The sequence below is a fragment of the Eriocheir sinensis genome, chromosome 62, assembly GCF_024679095.1.
Source record: "Eriocheir sinensis breed Jianghai 21 chromosome 62, ASM2467909v1, whole genome shotgun sequence".
In the NCBI taxonomy this organism is placed as follows: Eukaryota; Metazoa; Arthropoda; class Malacostraca; order Decapoda; family Varunidae; genus Eriocheir; species Eriocheir sinensis.
Window position 1 is genome coordinate 4,360,401 of NC_066570.1, and position 16,723 is coordinate 4,377,123.

The following is a 16,723-nucleotide window of genomic DNA, read 5'->3' on the forward strand; positions in this document are numbered from 1 at the left end:
TCTTCTCTCAGTATATATCCACCTACGCGTTCTCCTTCTAGTTTTTCTCCTTATTTCTTTCTTTCCTTCAGCCTTCAACCTATTCCCCTTCTCTCCGTCCTTCCCTTCGTCCATCCAGCTATCCATCCTTTCACGTTCTCTCTCCTCTTCCCCCCTCCCTCCCTTCCACTACCCTCCTTCCTATACCTTCTCCCCACCCTCCCTCCCCTGTCCCAGTCTTCGCCCCCACCTCCAGAAGCCTTTATAAGTCGCCCCGCGCCCCGCTGCCCGCTTGTATATCGCTGGTTCGCCATGAAGCTTCTGTTCGGTGCGTGCCTTGGCTATCTCGACCACACTGTTATTTCTTTCGTTTTTGTGCCCATAATCAAAGGACAAGTAGCATCGTTTTTGTCCCTGTGTTCAAAGGAGACGCAACAACGGGTCCAAAGAAGTGGCAATGCGGTGTTGAATTCTACTTTGAGGATGTGAAGATTAGGACAGTGGAGTTAATACGGTTGATCTCGACAGGTTTCCAGATGTTTTGATACTTTTGAAACGGAAAATACTGAGTTGCTGAAGTGTTATACAACCCCATTGCGTACAAGAGTGTTAAATAGATAGGTACTTACGTTCTCCATAAAGGTCCCGTTTTCTTTGTTACCGACGACACTGAAAAAAAAAAAGAAACATGTTATGAAGTTCTCCAATTAGGTGGTATACGTATCTATCTATCTATCTGGCTATCTCTCACTCACTATCTATCAATCAAATTATCTGTCTACCTCTCTTTCTATCTATCAACACCCATTGAAGAATCTATAGAGGAGGATATTCACACCCCCTAAGTCACCGTATAGATTGCCGTTCTTTTCGCTTTCCCTTAATGTAATAGAAAACTAGTAACAAAACGCAGGAAAAACAGCTTAAACCAGACTTCCAGAGCACACTAACTCCGACACGTCCTCCCATCCTCCCATCGCTGCCCTTTTTCCTCTTTCGTCCCGTACCATAGAAGGAAAAATTAACACATTCAGAAGTGACAAAAATCGTGTGAACAGTGAGTGGTTGATACTCATCCAGCGGCGCCCCGATGCTTGTTGGTTGAAGTCTCCGGGGAGGTGGTGATGGTGGTGTGTGGTGGTGATGGTGGTGATGTTAATGATTGTGTTGGTGGTGGTGAAGTGGTGATGTTTGTGGTGTTTGTGGTTGTGGTTGTGAATTTTTTTGCTGTGGTGGTGGTGGTGGGAGTGGGTGGGATTTTTTGGTGGTGGTGGTTTGTGGTGGTGGTAGTGGTGTTCATGGTTTGTGTTGTTGTTGTTGTTGTTGTTGTTGATGGTGGTGGTGGTGATGGTATTTGTGGTGGTGGTGACGGTAGTGGTTGAGTTCATAGTGGTGGTGGTGGCTTGTGGTGATTTTGGTGGTGCTTATAGTGGTAAAGTTTAGTGACGATGTTTGGGTTAATTGAAGATGATCGTGTTGTTGTTTTGGTAGTTTGCTGTTGCTGTTATTATTGTGGAGATGGTGGTAGTGGTGGTGGTGGTGGTGGTGGTACAATCCTGCGTTGGTATCGTGTCTGTTACTGTGCTGGATGTTACTGTTTATCTGTGGGTTTTATGGAGCGCTTTGATGGGACAGAGTTTGGTGATTTAGTAGATACATTTCAGCAGTGACCTTCCGCCCCAATGCATGTGATGAGCTCGTTAAAAGTTCGTTAAAAGGAACCCAAAGTAAGATATAATAAATTTTGACCGTTTACGCTCTATAATTTACTTGTCTCAATCATGTATACCTATTTCCACAAGCGCCCGTCATTGAAGTACCAAATCATGTATGTGTTTATATTGCCTTCGTCTTTTCAGTTCGAGAAATCCGAAAGAAATCTCCGCCATCCTATAAACAAATGGATTCCCTGCGGTTGACAAAACAAATAAAATAAAAGTAAACAAAATTAACTGTCTTGGCAACGGACCCCATTACTGCCGGAGTCTTGCGTTCATGGCAAACAAATACGACGAAGGAAATTGAGAGTAAGCTTCCTCGAAACCCCATATTGGATAGAAGACGACACGTGTCCAGATGTGGCAGGGAATACAAATAAGTGCACCCAATTCTACAAAAACGAGTAAACATTATATAAAAAGACAATAACAGCGAACGGATAAAGGAAGAAAAAAACACATAAGATCAAAGGAAATAACACGCACTGAAAAAAAACAGAAGAGTACACGTGTCGAGATGCCGCGGGAAATAAAACACAATTGGACCCAATACAACAAAAAACAGCTCATACAAAAAAAAAAGACAATAGGAGCAAAGAGATAAAGGAAAGGACATAAGTAAGACAAAACGAAACACCAGAAGAGAACACGTATCAAGATGTCGCAAGGAATCCAATACTAATAGAACGCTTTAACACATATAATAAAAAAATACAATAACAGGGAATTAATATAAGAAGGCAGAGAGTAAGATTAAAGAAAACAACACACGCTGAGCACAAGAGAACACGTGTCAAACTGTCGTAGGAAACAAAAATAAGTCGACTTAGTGCTGCATTAAAGGTTAAACACACATAACAAAATACAAATAACAGCGAAAGAATAAAAGAAGGAAAAGAGTAAGATTAAAGAAAACAACACACGCTGAGCAGAAGAGAACACGTGTCAAACTGTCGTAGGAAACAAAAATAAGTCGACTTAGTGCTTCAATAAAGGTTAAACACACACAAAAACTACAAATCACAGCGAAAGAATAAAAAGAAGGCAGAGAGTAAGATTAAAGAAAACAACACACGCTGAGCAGAAGCCGCGTGTCAGGAAGCCTCAGGGGAAGGTGAACACACTACTATCTCCAAGCCGGATAAGATTATTTATAAGCCTCCGACGAATAAAAAAGGAAAGGGATACAAGTGAGATTAGAAGAAACACGCAACGCATATTTGATAGAAGGGAACACGTGTCAGGAAGGCTTATTAGCAAAACAGGTGAAGTCTTTGAATATCACCGCAGCGTAAAATTTTGTCATATGGACTTTGATATCGAATGAAGGAACGAATATTTGATTGAGTAATAATAAGAATTTTGATGTCGAATTAGGACTGAACGAATGAAGAAAGGTAGGCAGAACGGGACGAAGAAAGTAAAGAAAGAAAGGAAGAAATAAAGCGTCACATTAAGCGAGAAGAAAGGATGAGAGGAAGAAAGAAATGAATGGATGAATGAAGAAAGGAAGAAAAGAAGGAAGGAAGAGAAAACGAACTAACAGGGAAGAAAGGAAGGAATAAAACGTCACATTAAGCGATAAGAAAGGATAGGAGGAAGGAAAAAGTGAATGGATGAATGAAGAAAGGAAAAAAACGAGGAAAGGAGAGAAAACGAACCAACAGGGAAGAAAGGGATGAATAGGTAAATGAATAAATGAATGAAGGAAAGAAGGAAAGAAGAATGGAACCAACAGGGGAAGGTTGCACGTGTCACCGGGCGTATCAAACACAAACACAAACAAAAGCGACGCGCACACACCGAGGCGAACACGACCTGATCCCGCAAAAGCCGCCGGGGAATACAGCCGATTCCCCCCGACTATCCGATTACGCCCGTGACGCCATTCAGGGGAGGGGGAAAGGGGGAGGGAGGGCAAGGAACGCACGTGGAGCTACAGGCAGACACGAACAACACTCAACGCGGGGACAAACAAAGGACTCAAAAACATTTACTGCCTCAATTATTTACTTGCCCTCGTCCTTTCATCCTTTTTTTTCTTCCTTGTGATTTCTTTCTTCTTTTTTCATGTCTTTTTTTTTTATTCATCTTGTTCACCACCTACATCATCATCATCATCATCATCATCACTTTCAACACAGAAGTCAACACCACTAATATCACCATCACCACCACTACCACCACCACTAAAAAGAGCATTACCTATATCATCAACATCATCCTCATATCAACGCATTCATCACCATCACCACCACCATCATCTTCATAACACCGATGTCAACTCCACTACCACCACCACTAAAAAAAGCATTACCAATATCACCATCATCATCCTCATCTCAACGCATTCATCACCATATCACCATCAACACCACCACTTACAGTATCACAACCTTACCTTACCTTACCTAATCTAACCTTACCTTACCTAACCCAATCTAACCTAACCTAACCTAACCTAACCTTACCTAACCTTACCTTACCTAACCTAACCTAACCTAACCTAACCTTACCTAATCTAACCTTACCTTACCTAACCCAATCTAACCTAACCTAACCTAACCTAACCTAACCTTACCTAATCTAACCTTACCTTACCTTACCTAACCTAACCTAACCTAACCTAACCTTACCTAATTTAACCTTACCTTACTTAACCCAATCTAACCTAACCTAACCTAACCTTACCTAATCTAACCTTACCTTACCTAACCCAATCTAACCTAACCTAAAATTACCTTACCCTGCCTTGCCTTACCTTGCCTTACCTTACCTGCCCCAAATTAGAACACTTTTAAAGGCCCCCCCAAAAAATACACGTCACCCCTAAAAAGACGGAGCGCCAATAACAGTATTTTTTTCCGTACGTCAAATTGGAAAGTCAAAATCACCACACTTTTTTTTTCCCCCTCGAGCCTCACCTGTGTTTTTTTCTTTCACCTGTGTGTGTAGTCCCGGCAGCCAGGCAATTAAGGCCGACCCGGATAATTATGTGGCCGGTAATGACTCTTCCGCTCCCACCCTTTTTTGCCCTTCTTTTTCCGTGTTCTCTCAATGATTTTTTTTTTTATGGAGTTCGTGACCTTTATTTTTATATTTTGGTCTCATGTTTTTTTTCTTTTTCTTGGCTGCGTTTGTTAGGGAGATACATGGAAGGGATGAGGTATGTTTGTGTGTGTGTGTATGTTTGTGTGTGTGTGTGTGTGTGTGTGTGTGTGTGTGTGTGTGTGTGTGTGTGTGTGTAACTTCTTTTTTTTCATATCGTCACCTAACTATTCTTTGGTTTTCTTTTTTTTTTCTTTTCTTTCCTTTTCTTTTCACTTAACGCCTTTCCTTCTTTTCTTTTAATTTGACGCTTTTTCTTCTCTTCTTTTCATCTGACGCTTTTTCTTCTATTATTTTCTTCTCTTATTTTCTTCTTTTCATTTGACGCTTTTATACTCTTCCTTTCTTTTCTTCTTTTCCTCTCACTTGGCGCTTTTTCTTTTCTTCTTTCGTTATTTTCATTTCACTCGACTCGTGGTCATGTAAGTTTTCCTTTGAGGCAAAACTTGAGCCAAATCTTCTTTACTTTTGTTGTGTTCATGTTATTACGAAGCGAATTTTTTGTCTTATTGTTCATCTCTTTCCATTATGCAGCCGTCGACTTTTCCGGCTTTGTTTAATATGTGAAAATTACCGGAATATTCCTATTAGTTTTAAGCGTTTGAGGGCCGTTGCTTCTGCTGCTGGTATTGCTATTATTATTATTATTATTATTATTATTATTATTATTATTATTATTATTATTATTATCTTATTGTTGACTCTTCTTTTCCTTTTCTTCCTCAGGTTTCGCGTTTCTCTTCCTTGGAATAGTTGTCAAGGTGAGTCTCTCTCTCTCTCTCTCTCTCTCTCTCTCTCTCTCTCTCTCTCTCTCTCTCTACAGCGCAACTAAAAGAAAATTAAATAAATAGACAAAAAAGAACGTTTGCTTCAGCCCGTGCCATGCGGATATAGGTTAGAAGGGGACGAGGAAAAGGAGGGAGAGATAAACAAAGGAAAGGATTAAGGCGTGAAAGAATGGAGGAAGGGAGAGAGGAAAGTGTGATCAGGGAAGCTGGTACACGGTCAAAAGGTTAAAGAGGAGGGGAGGAGGGGTAGACTGGAGTAATGGAAGGAATGAGGGAAACGTAGGAGAGATGAAAGGAAGGAAGAAAGAAGAGAAAGGAGAGAGGGATTTGGAGATAAAGAACGTAGGTGAAAGTCGTGGGAGACGTAACGGATATTCATTAAGGAGATAGAAGAGATTAAGGATGCTATAATGTGATAAGGAAATAGAAATAAAAGGGAGAGTTGGAGAAGAGAAGAAGGTGATATAGGAAAAGAAATGAAAAAATAAGAAAAAAAGTCAATGAAAATACTCGTGATGAAAGATGTTGAGAGGGTTTGAGTGCGTAGAAGAGAAAGCGATAAAGAGAAGGAAAAGGGAAATAGAAATAAAAGTTAGAGTGGGAGAAGAGGAGAATGGATGTTTAAAGATAAAAAATAACAAATAAGAATAAAAAAAAAACGTCAATGAAAATACTCGAGATGAAAAATGAAAAGCGGATTTGAGTGCGTAGAAGAGAAAGCGATAAAGAGAAGGAAAAGGGAAATAGAAATAAAAGTTAGAGTGGGAGAAGAGGAGAATAGATGTTTAAAGATAAAAAATAGCAAATAAGAAAAAAAACCGTCAATGAAAATACTCGTGATGAAAGATGTTGAGAGGGTTTGAGTGCGTAGAAGAGAAAGCGATAAAGAGAAGGAAAAGGGAAATAGAAATAAAAGTTAGAGTGGGAGAAGAGGAGAATAGATGTTTAAAGATAAAAAAATAACAGATAAGAAAAAAACGTCAATGAAAATACTCGTGAAGAAAAATGTTAAAAGGGATTGAGAGCGTAGAAGAGAAAGCGATAAAGAGGAAGAAAAGGGAAGGTTGAAGGAAGCACTGGGAAGGAGGTCAAAAGGAAGCAATAGTTAAAGAAAAAGAGAGGCAGTGAAGAAGAAATACATAATGGATTAGGAAACAATAATGGCGTAGAAGAAAATAGTAGCGCGTTTTTTTTCATGATTGTTTTATTTTTTTACGCCCTTGAACTGTCTCCTTTGCTGTAAAAAAATAAATAAATAAATAAAATAAAACGAGAGACGGATGAGATGGTTGAGAGATGCATTGGAAGGATAATGAAGAGGAAAACAGCAGAAATAGGATAAGGGAAAAGAAGAGAAAAGTTAAAAAAAGAGACATTGGAAGGGTAGCAAAGAGGAAAACAGCAGAAATAGGATCAGGGCAAAGAAAAGTTTAAAAAAGAGAGATAGAAGAGAAGGTTGAGACATGCATGGGATGGGTAATAAAGAGGACAAATAAGAGAAATAAGAGAAATGAAATGATAAAGAAGAAAACATCATGAGGGCATAGAAGAGAAAGGCTAAAAAAGAGACATAAGAGAAGGTCCAGGAATGCACTGTATGGTGAAGTGGGAACATGGTACACTATAAGGAGGTGAAGGAGAGACGGCCAAACAGGAAGGGTAGCATGGAGGGCGTGGGTGTGAAGGGAGGGTTGGGGGGGGGAGTCCGTGAGAGGAGAATAAAAACTGAAAGTGGACGAACTGGATTTGTGGTTAAGGTGGATCGTAGACTCTGGGTGGACGGGCGGTGATGGGGACACGAGGGAAGGGAGGGTGAAGGGTGCACGAGGGTGGGAGAGAGGGAGGGGAAGGGGAGGGAGGGTACAGGAGAGAGGGGAAGGAAGGAGGGAGAGAGAGGGAAGGAGGGTACAGGAGAGATGGGAAGGGGAAGGGAGGATAAAGGAGAGAGGGGAAGGGGAAGGGAGGATACAGGAGAGAGGGAAGAAGGGAAGGAGGTTACAGGAGAGAGGGGTAGGGTAAGGGTGGGCACAGGAGAGAGGGGAAGGGGAAGGGAGGATACAGGAGAGAGGGGAAGGGTAAGGGAGGGTACAGGAGAGAGGGGAAGGGTACGGGAGGGTGCAGGAGAGAGGGGAAGGGGAAGGTAAGGTACAGGAGAGAGGGGAAGGGAGGGATACAGGAGAGGGAAGGAAGGGTAAGGGAGGGTACAGGAGAGAGGGGAAGGGGAAGGGAGGGTACAGGAGAGAGGGGAAGGGGAAGGGAGGGTACAGGAGAGAGGGGAAGGGGAAGGGAGGATACAGGAGAGAGGGGAAGGGGAAGGGAGGGTACAGGAGAGAGGGGAAGGGGAAGGGAGGGTACAGGAGAGAGGGGAAGGGTAAGGGAGGATACAGGAGAGAGGGGAAGGGGAAGGGAGGGTACAGGAGAGAGGGGAAGGGGAAGGGAGGGTACAGGAGAGAGGGGAAGGAAGGGAGGTGGTGAAGGGTGATATTCGCGGGAAGCAGTGGGCCAGGGAGGGAGGGGGGGAGGGGGGCAGCGGCAGTGTGACGGGAAAACATAACGGAGGAGGAGGAGGAGGCGACTTTTACTGGCCATGATTTTTCTCACGGGCTCTCGACGGCTGATTGAATTTGGTGAACCTTCTTTGTGTCCGACTGCAAGGCTTGACGGCAGACTTGATGAACCTCAGTCCGGATAACCAGGCGTGTGCGTGTGTGTGTGTGTGTGTGTGTGTGTGTGTGTGTGTGTGTGTGTGTGTGTGTGTGTGTGTGTGTGTGTGTGTGTGTGTCTAAATTTCAGGAAAAGGAGGAAATTTAGGAAAGAAAGGATGTGCAAGACGTGAAACAAGAGTGACAGGTAAAGGAAGAAGAAGAGGAAGGGAAGTATGACAGGAAGAAAAGACTAGGACGGAAGGAAGGGACAAAGGACTGACAATGTAGAGAGGTTGCTTCACCCTCGGCTTTCGTCTTCCCCTGCAGAGTGTGAGTCAGGAAGTGTCCGCCGCGGCGCCGCGCCTGGACCAGCCGCCGTCAGGGAGCGAACACCAGACAACGGAGACTGTGCACGAGCCATTGAGGAGGCCAGCCCCGCCACACTCTCTGCCACGTCGAGAACCGCGGCCTCTTCGTCCCCATGGCCGCCGCCTCACAAACCACCCCGGCCAGAGGGGGTCTTTGCCGCGCCTCTACAATCCCCAGGAAAGGATTCGTAAACGCTTTCGAGAGGCAGCACAGAGACGATTTGCATTAGTGAGGCTCCTTCCGCGAAGACGAGATCCTCTCAAGACGGCCGCCCTTGCACCGCCTCCCCTGGAACACGTGTCATCGCCGTCAACAGAAGAGGATGGCCTCAAAGACGGCCAGGCGAGCGTGACTGCCGGCGTGCTGAGGGACACAGCCATGGCCGGCGGGCAGCATGTAGCGGAGGGCCCCAGACAGCAGCCCGCAAGACTGAACAACTCTGGCAATTTTGAGAAGGATTCTCAGATTTCTCAAAAGCTAGAGTTTCAATCTGATTTAGGATATAATGAAGAGGATCGTGTGTTTTTGCATCCAGTTCAAGTAATTCCAGGCAAAGAGGAGCGCCATGACAACCCCGAGGGGGCGGTGGTCGAGGGCCCGGGCCAGCACAGAGGGTTGTCGCAAGGCGGCGTCACGGGCAGTGGCGGGGAGAAAGAAAAAGCGTCCCTCCAGGTCATTGCCTTCCCTGCTGCGGGCGATGGAGTCAGAGGTCAGGGTGTGAGGGGCGGCCGGATTGCTATCATTCATCCCGCACGGTTCAGACGCTTCAGGTTTCGTAGACCTAATGTTGGCGTTCCGAAGTTAGTTCCTAAACTTGTGCCTCGCCCGATCTCAGGCGGCGGAATTCAGCAAGAGCTCAGACATCCTGAGGGCCGGCAGGAGCCTCCGCCAGAACTGGACCTGATGGAAGACCAGCAGGGTGGGTCTTTGAGTCTCGCCTCCTCTCTCCCTGCCGTCGGAAGGAAAGTCAGCGAAAAACAACCATTGCTTCCTACGGCGCAAGCGGCACAGACGTATCTTCCAGTAAACACAAAAGGAAGTGAAGCTTCTTTGAGTCTGTCAGAAAATCCCCAGATTAGCGAGGGTGAAATTGGTGCCACGGTAGGTAGAGAGCCGCTCTGGGAAGATACTCTTGACCCACCACGGAAGGATGTTCAGATGGAACTGACAAGTGAGGTTCTAACGCAGCCAAATGGAAGTGAGCCGCAGGAACACCCGGCACACCAGGAGGACCCCAACAGACGGCCAGGCGAGGCGGAGTCTACGGGTCTGTCCCAGAGTATCAAACTCGAGACAGCATCTTCCCCGATAGACGAGCTGCCCCGAGACTTAGTAACCACTTCAGCCACCTCCAGCCAGACGCCTGCTGTCCCTTCCAGCTCTACCGATGACCAAGGGCGTCAGCCTCTTAGCGGAAGTTCCCCTGACCAACAGGAGCATATGACAGAGTTCAGCAGTCATCACCAACTGCCGGTTCGTCAGCAGGAAGTCACAGAACAAAGAATCGCGCACCGAAAGCCGGACAGAGGCCAAGGCGTGCCTCGGCTGCGGACTTTCGTCAGGCCTCGTTTCAGTCAGGGATCACAGCGAGGTTTCCAAGTCCAGCTTCCACGACAGGAGCCGAAAACACAAGAATTCCTAATTTCACAGTCCACGTCAAGGGTGGCACCAAACCCTGGTACCCACGACACAGGCTTGCTGCAGCCGTCCCGTGAGGGGCGGGTGCTGCCCCACTCTGCGGCCACGCTTAGAGAAGCAGCACAGCAACCTGAAGACCAGATGAGGGAGCCAGAGAGACCTGTTCTTCACCACACCTCACCGCAGCACGGCAATGATAGATTATCCGATATGTTTGCGGGTGGTGATGCATCCCGTACGGAGAACACGCCCCCAGTCCAGTCTGTCACCTTTGGCGTCCTAAGACGACAGAACGAGCCAACGAGTAGGATAAGTTCTGCCGGTCAGCAAGAGGATGTTGACCAGACGGGCCACCACGGCATCATCGATACACTCAGCAGAAGCGTGCAAACAGAGTCACCTCTTTCAACACCTGAAGACTTATCGGGTGTTGTCGAGGGGGCCGCAGATTTTCAGCAGCAGCAACAGCCGGGGAAGTCATCTTCACACGTAACAGACCACCAACACCTCCCCGAGCAGCACACACCCTACTCACACACTCATATGGAGGTGCAGCGAAATGAAGCACAGCCGCGCCTACCTCAGGATATAAAGCTCGTTAGCAGCCTTCCCTCAGACGCCTCTAGACCCTTCACGCCCACACAAGATGCTCCTCGCGCTGCTCCCCGTGAAAGTGCCTCCGCCAGGGTTGCCGGGGCAGGCAGTACTCCTGTCCGAGGCAGAGACGACACAGCAGCTGATGACTCGGAACTCGCCGAGGGTGTCTCAGATGCCTCACCTTTGTGTGAGGACCATACAGGCTCAAGGTCTGGCTCTCCGCCTTCCCGGGGTGACGAGGGTGTTGCCAGTACGGCGAGTGAGGGACGACACACCTCGAGCGGCCAGACTCTTGCTGAGCGTGTCTATGAAGAGCCAAGCGAGTCTTACTGGCCTTCAGAGCGCATGCCTCCCTCCGTATCTCCGCTGCGGAGCACCGGGGAGGCGACACGAACGAGGGTGAGTCAAGAACCCCGAAGGGCCGGCGCAGGGAGCCTCCAGTCATCAAGAAAGTCGGATGAGGTGACTCTATCAGGGTCTAGCGACGGTCACATCAACGCCGAGGCCTACGCATCCCATCTCAAAACACTGGAGTCAGAACTTGAGCGACACGTTTCACTACTCAAAGGACAGTTTAATTTGAGACAAAGGGGGCAGTCCAGCCAGAGAAGCGATGGATCGAGACTTGGAGAACAACGTTTGAATAACAGGCAGCGAGGAGCGAGTGTGAGGGGAAGTCAGTCATCACGGCTACAGAGTACAGAAGCAGCTGATGCAGGGAGCCACCCGTCGCACCTAGGAGACAACGTGTCCAAAACAAGAGGCTCGGTACAAAGTGCCGATGCAAGGAACGAATTTAGGCCGAGAGATCAACTCTCAACGGAAAATGAGCTTAGGCTTCGAGGAGAGCTTCTCAGTATTCCGAGACAACCTGATGCGGGGCTTGGCAGAGTGAGTTACTATCCTACAGGACGCTTCCGAGACGTTGATACCCAGACGAGGCCTCGGAGGCCTTTGACACCCGGCAGGTCGGACTCAAGGACACAGAGGAAGCCAAGCAGGAGCAGGACGGATGGAGGGACAATCCGCTTGAGGGGGGACCACACGAGGTCTCCGCCGTCTCCCTTATCGCCTGTCAATCGGGCAGGCTCAGCGGACGGACCTCCTTTCAGACAGCAGCACAGCTTGAAGGCTCGGCGTCCCTATCCTTCCCGTCAGCCTCCCTCACCCCGAGAAGGAGTTCGCGCTTTCCATTCTTCTCATGACGAGATAACGACGTTTCTGGACTCGACAGCGGCACCCAAGATACCTCTCGCCATGACTGCGTCGCTGCCCCAGAGCCCAGAGCCACGGCCAGCGGTGGGAAGCCTCGTGCGTGCCACACATAGATTTGTCTCTTCCGAGGCATCTCCGACAACCCTCACAGGTCAAGTAAACCATCAGGGGGAGAGGCAGCGCCACCTACCGGTGATATCACGACCTCTTACCGACTCATATGGTCAGCCCGCCTACACCTTCGAGCGATTCCCAGAGGCAGGCTCATCCAAGGACACCTTGTCCATACAAAACACTAATTATCACGCTTCCCCTGGGCGTGTGGAGAGGCTGAGAGGATCGCTGTCCATCTCCTCCATTCACCGAAAGAAAGAACCAACAAGCACTCAGGGTCATCCTCATGTCGCACCTCCGAGGATTCTTTCCACAAAATTCCCGCCGGCCACGCTGGGCGAGGCCCAGGTCACGCCGCCGGAGCACAGGTTCAGGCAGCAGCCGCCTGGGGACAAAAGCTCGTTCTTAGGCCGCGTCGAAGGCCCCGCGAGGCCCGTCAGTCAGCGAGGCTCAAAGAAGTTCATGGACACGCTGCGAGGCATGAACAAGGACATGGAGGAGCAGGCGTTGCTCAGGTCCCTGGCGGCACTCCTGAGGGGCCAGGACCTCTCAGGACACTGGGCCTCGCATGATGTGCCTCGCCTCGACGCCCAGCGGCCGCCGCCACACCTGCAGATCCCGGAGACAGGTGCGTCGAGCCAGATACTACGTGCTTACCTCGATAAGTAAATATTTGTGATGAAAATAACTCTCTTAGCTTCTCATCTTCCAGCGTGTATTGCCTTTCTTATGAGGGTTGTTCTTTATTCCCTCTCAGCATCTGTCTGTATGTCTGTCTGTCTGTCTCTCACCTGCCCGTCCCTCCCCAGGCTTCAGGTGTGCGGGCCTCACCTCGGGTTACTACGCCGACACCCACGCCGCCGCGCAGTGCCGGAGCTTCCACTTTTGCGGCGCGGACGGGACCCAGACCAGCTACATGTGTCCCGAAGGTGTGTGTGTGTGTGTGTGTGTGTGTGTGTGTGTGTGTGTGTGTGTGTGTGTCAGTGTGTTAAGTTTCCTTTGTCAATATTTGCCAGAATAAGAAAATGGACTTCTCTGCACCACCACCACCACCACCACCACCACCACCACTATCACCAACACCACCACAATCATTACCACTGTCGATATCGCCTATATAAGCATCATCATCACCATTACACTAACAACCCCTCCACTACCACCATCACCACCACTACCACGCCCCAATCACCATCATCACTATCCCCGGCTGCTAAATTAAGGCAATCAAGAGTACAAAGCCTCGCCTAACACCATCATAAAATTCCCATCAACAAATCTTCATTAGCGCCGCGTGTAGTTCCATTTCCACTGATGGTTCAAACAACTTTATTAACTCTTCGATAAACACGAATTCCAGCCATCGTTATCGTCCTGCGCTCGATAATGATGACAAAGGAACGCGTTGGGGAAATAATGTAAGAGTTATTATTTGTGTTATAGTGAGTGATTACGTTTTTGAGCAATTAGGTTCATCACTGTAACAGGTTATCTATATTTTGTTTTTCTGTATCATTGTTTCTCTTTGCTTTGGTAGATCATTGTGGCTTAAATTTTTGACTTGTTTTTTTTACTTCATCATGTTCATTATTGTCGTTTTAAGTAGTTTGATATTGTTTTTGTTCATTATTATCCATTAGTACCTTCATGATTTATGTTTATGGAAGTGACCTGACTGAATACGTGTTTTCTTCCTCTTTTCATTTTTTTTCTTATGGCTTAAAATATCACGTCCTCAACCCTCCCTCCTTTTTCATTTTTCATCTTTCATTTCTGATTATAAAGCCGATGGAATTACTATTTTTTATCCTCCGTTTCATTAGTTTCCCTCCTTCATTTTCATTCGGCTTAACTCTCTTTCTTTCTTCCCCCGGCATACTCTTTCATTCTTTCACCTTTATTTCCTGATTAAACCGATTCGGAACCTATTTTTCTTCTCCTCCGTCTCCATTGCATCAGTTTCTCTCCTTCATTTTCATTTGGCTTAACTCTCTTTCTTTCTTCCCCCGGCATACTCTTTCTTTCATTCACCTTTCTTTCCTTATTAAACTTATTCGGAACATATTTTTCCTCCTCCGTCTCCATTGGATCAGTTTCTCTCCTTCATTTTCATTTGGCTTAACTCGCTTCCTTCCTTCCCAAGGCATAATCTTTCTTTCATTCACCTTTCTTTCCTTATTAAACTTATTAGGAACATATTTTTCCTCCTCCGTCTCCATTGCGTCAGTTCCTCTCCTCAATCAGACCTCTCCTTCACATCCATTTGGCCTCACCCGTTACCTTCTGCATTGTTTCATTCACTTTTCTTTCCTCATTAAACTTATTCGTAAGCTTTTTTTTTCTCCTCCGTCTCCATGCATGCGTTCCTCTCCTCAATCACACCTCTCCTTCACACCCATTTGGCCTCACCCGTTACCTTCTGCATTGTTTCATTCACTTTTCTTTCCTCATTAAACCGATTCAGAACCTATTTTTTCTTCTATTTTTTTCACTTTTCTATTTAAAATGCTGATGACGTGCCTTTCTGTCCCATTCCCATTACATCAGTTTTCCTCCCCAATCACATCTTTCCTTCACTTCCATCTCGTCTCACTCGGTCCCTTCTCTCCACGGGCACAGCATTCTTTCTTTCTATTTTCTTTCCTGAGTAAGCTACAGATGACCTGGCTCTTCTATCATCCTCTGTTTCATGAATTTCTCTCCTCAATATCACTTCTCCTCCAATTTCATCTCATCTTACTCAGTCCATCCCTTCCAGAGCTACTGCATTCTCTCTTTCACTTCTCTTTTTTTAATTAAACTGCTGATGACGAGCCCTTCTGTCCCATCTCCATTGCATCAGTTTCCCTCCTTAATTAATCACATCTCTCCTTCACTTTTATCTCGTCTCACTCAGTCCCTTCTCTCCACAGGCACTGCATTCTTTCTTTCTTTCACTTTTCCTTCCTGATTACACTGTTGGTTTTTGTTATCTCCAATTCCTGTTTCCCTCCTCAATCCCATCTCTCCTTCCCTTCCATCTCGCCTCACTGGGTCCCTCCCTTCCACAGGCACGGCATTCAACCAGCGACTCCAAGTTTGCGACCACGACTTCAGAGTGGATTGCAACGCCTTGGCCTACTCTGCCCACCCTGACCCCCACCCTCCCCAGCACCGCCAGCAGCAGCCCCAGCACCAGTACCAGCACCAGCAATACCATCACCACCCCCAGCGCCAGCAACACCCCCGGGCAGGCGATGACCCACGAGGAAATAAGCACTTTGGAAGGAGGGACTATTTCTCCGACCTCTACCACATAAGCCAACGTGCCTAAAGAGAAGGGAAAAGAGAGAAAGAAAGAAATATAAAGAAAATGAGAGAGAGAGAGAGAGAGAGAGAGAGAGAGAGAGAGAGAGAGAGAGAGAGAGAGAGAGAGAGAGAGAGAGAGAGAGAGAGAGAGAGAGAGAATAAATCCAGAGTATATAAATAATCACATGAGGGACAAAAAGAGGAAGCAGAGGTGTTTATGTGTGTGTGTGTGTGTGTGTGTGTGTGTGTGTGCAGGGCTTCGTCGGTATTCCTTCCTCTGATGGTGTTGGCCGAGCAAATCCCTCCCACGGACGGACTGACACACGCGACCCATCACCACACCGCCTCGCAGCACGTCCCCGGGGCTTGTGCCAACACCTTGACAAGCCAGGCATAAGTTTCCAATACCTCCCATGGCCACGATTCCTTCCACCAAATTTCACCCCGGTTCTGTAAGTTTCGCGTCTCCGTTCCGCTAAAACCTCTTCCTCTTCTTGTGTCTCAGGGCTTAGAATACCAGACCTAAAGTTTCCAGTCCCTCTCATGGCCACGATTCCTTCCACCAACTCTCTTCCCGTCTTTGTCAGTTTTGCGTCTCACTTCCGCTAAAATCTCTTCCTCTTCTAGTGTCTCAGGGCTCATGCAAACTCCTTAGAATACCAGACCTAAAGTTTCCAATCACTCTCATGGCTACGGTCTTCTGTATCTCTTCACAACAACTTATAAGTCTGACCGAGCTTCCGGGTATTAAAGTCTCAGGAAATCACGCCCCAGACTTCACTTAACGCCCTCAATACCTCCTTCTCGTACCTCTCTTTCTCCTCCATTTTCACCTCCTCTTCCTCCTCCTCACCACCCAAGCCAAGAAGCACTCCCTCCTCATGCAGCCCCAACCACCGAGACCTCTTAACACTCCCTCTTGCAACACTTCTCAGACTCATCCCATCCTTGTGTTCCTTAGCAAGAGGAGTAACAAGTTGATATGGGTGAAGGAGTATAATAGAGAAGAACTGATAGAACATGTGGATATGAGTGATGCTGGATAATTCAAGATTTACGAATGAAACATGTAAAAAGCGGTTGAGAATAGTGTTGTGAATGAATGGAGTAAATGAATTAGATTTGAAGTTAATGAAAATATGACTAAGAGATTAAAATTATGGTTAGATACTTATGAAGGAGAATTTCAATGGTTAGTAATGGGTTCTCAGGAAGTGTAACGTATAGACCAACCGGATTAACTCTTGCATTCTCCCTCTGTTCA

At 46.9% G+C, this 16,723-nt stretch overlaps 1 protein-coding gene across 1 annotated transcript; it reads left to right on the forward strand.

The window, feature by feature from the left end:
• Nucleotides 1–265: 265 nt before the first annotated feature.
• Nucleotides 266–15,611, forward strand: LOC126986547 (filaggrin-2-like). The gene is made up of 5 exons (XM_050842815.1): nucleotides 266–307; nucleotides 5,532–5,566; nucleotides 8,566–12,799; nucleotides 12,981–13,100; nucleotides 15,222–15,611. The coding sequence occupies exons 1-5, from the start codon at nucleotides 292–294 to the stop codon at nucleotides 15,482–15,484; spliced, it is 4,668 nt and encodes a 1,555-aa protein (XP_050698772.1). The 5' UTR covers nucleotides 266–291; the 3' UTR covers nucleotides 15,485–15,611.
• The last annotated feature ends 1,112 nt before the right edge of the window (nucleotides 15,612–16,723 follow it).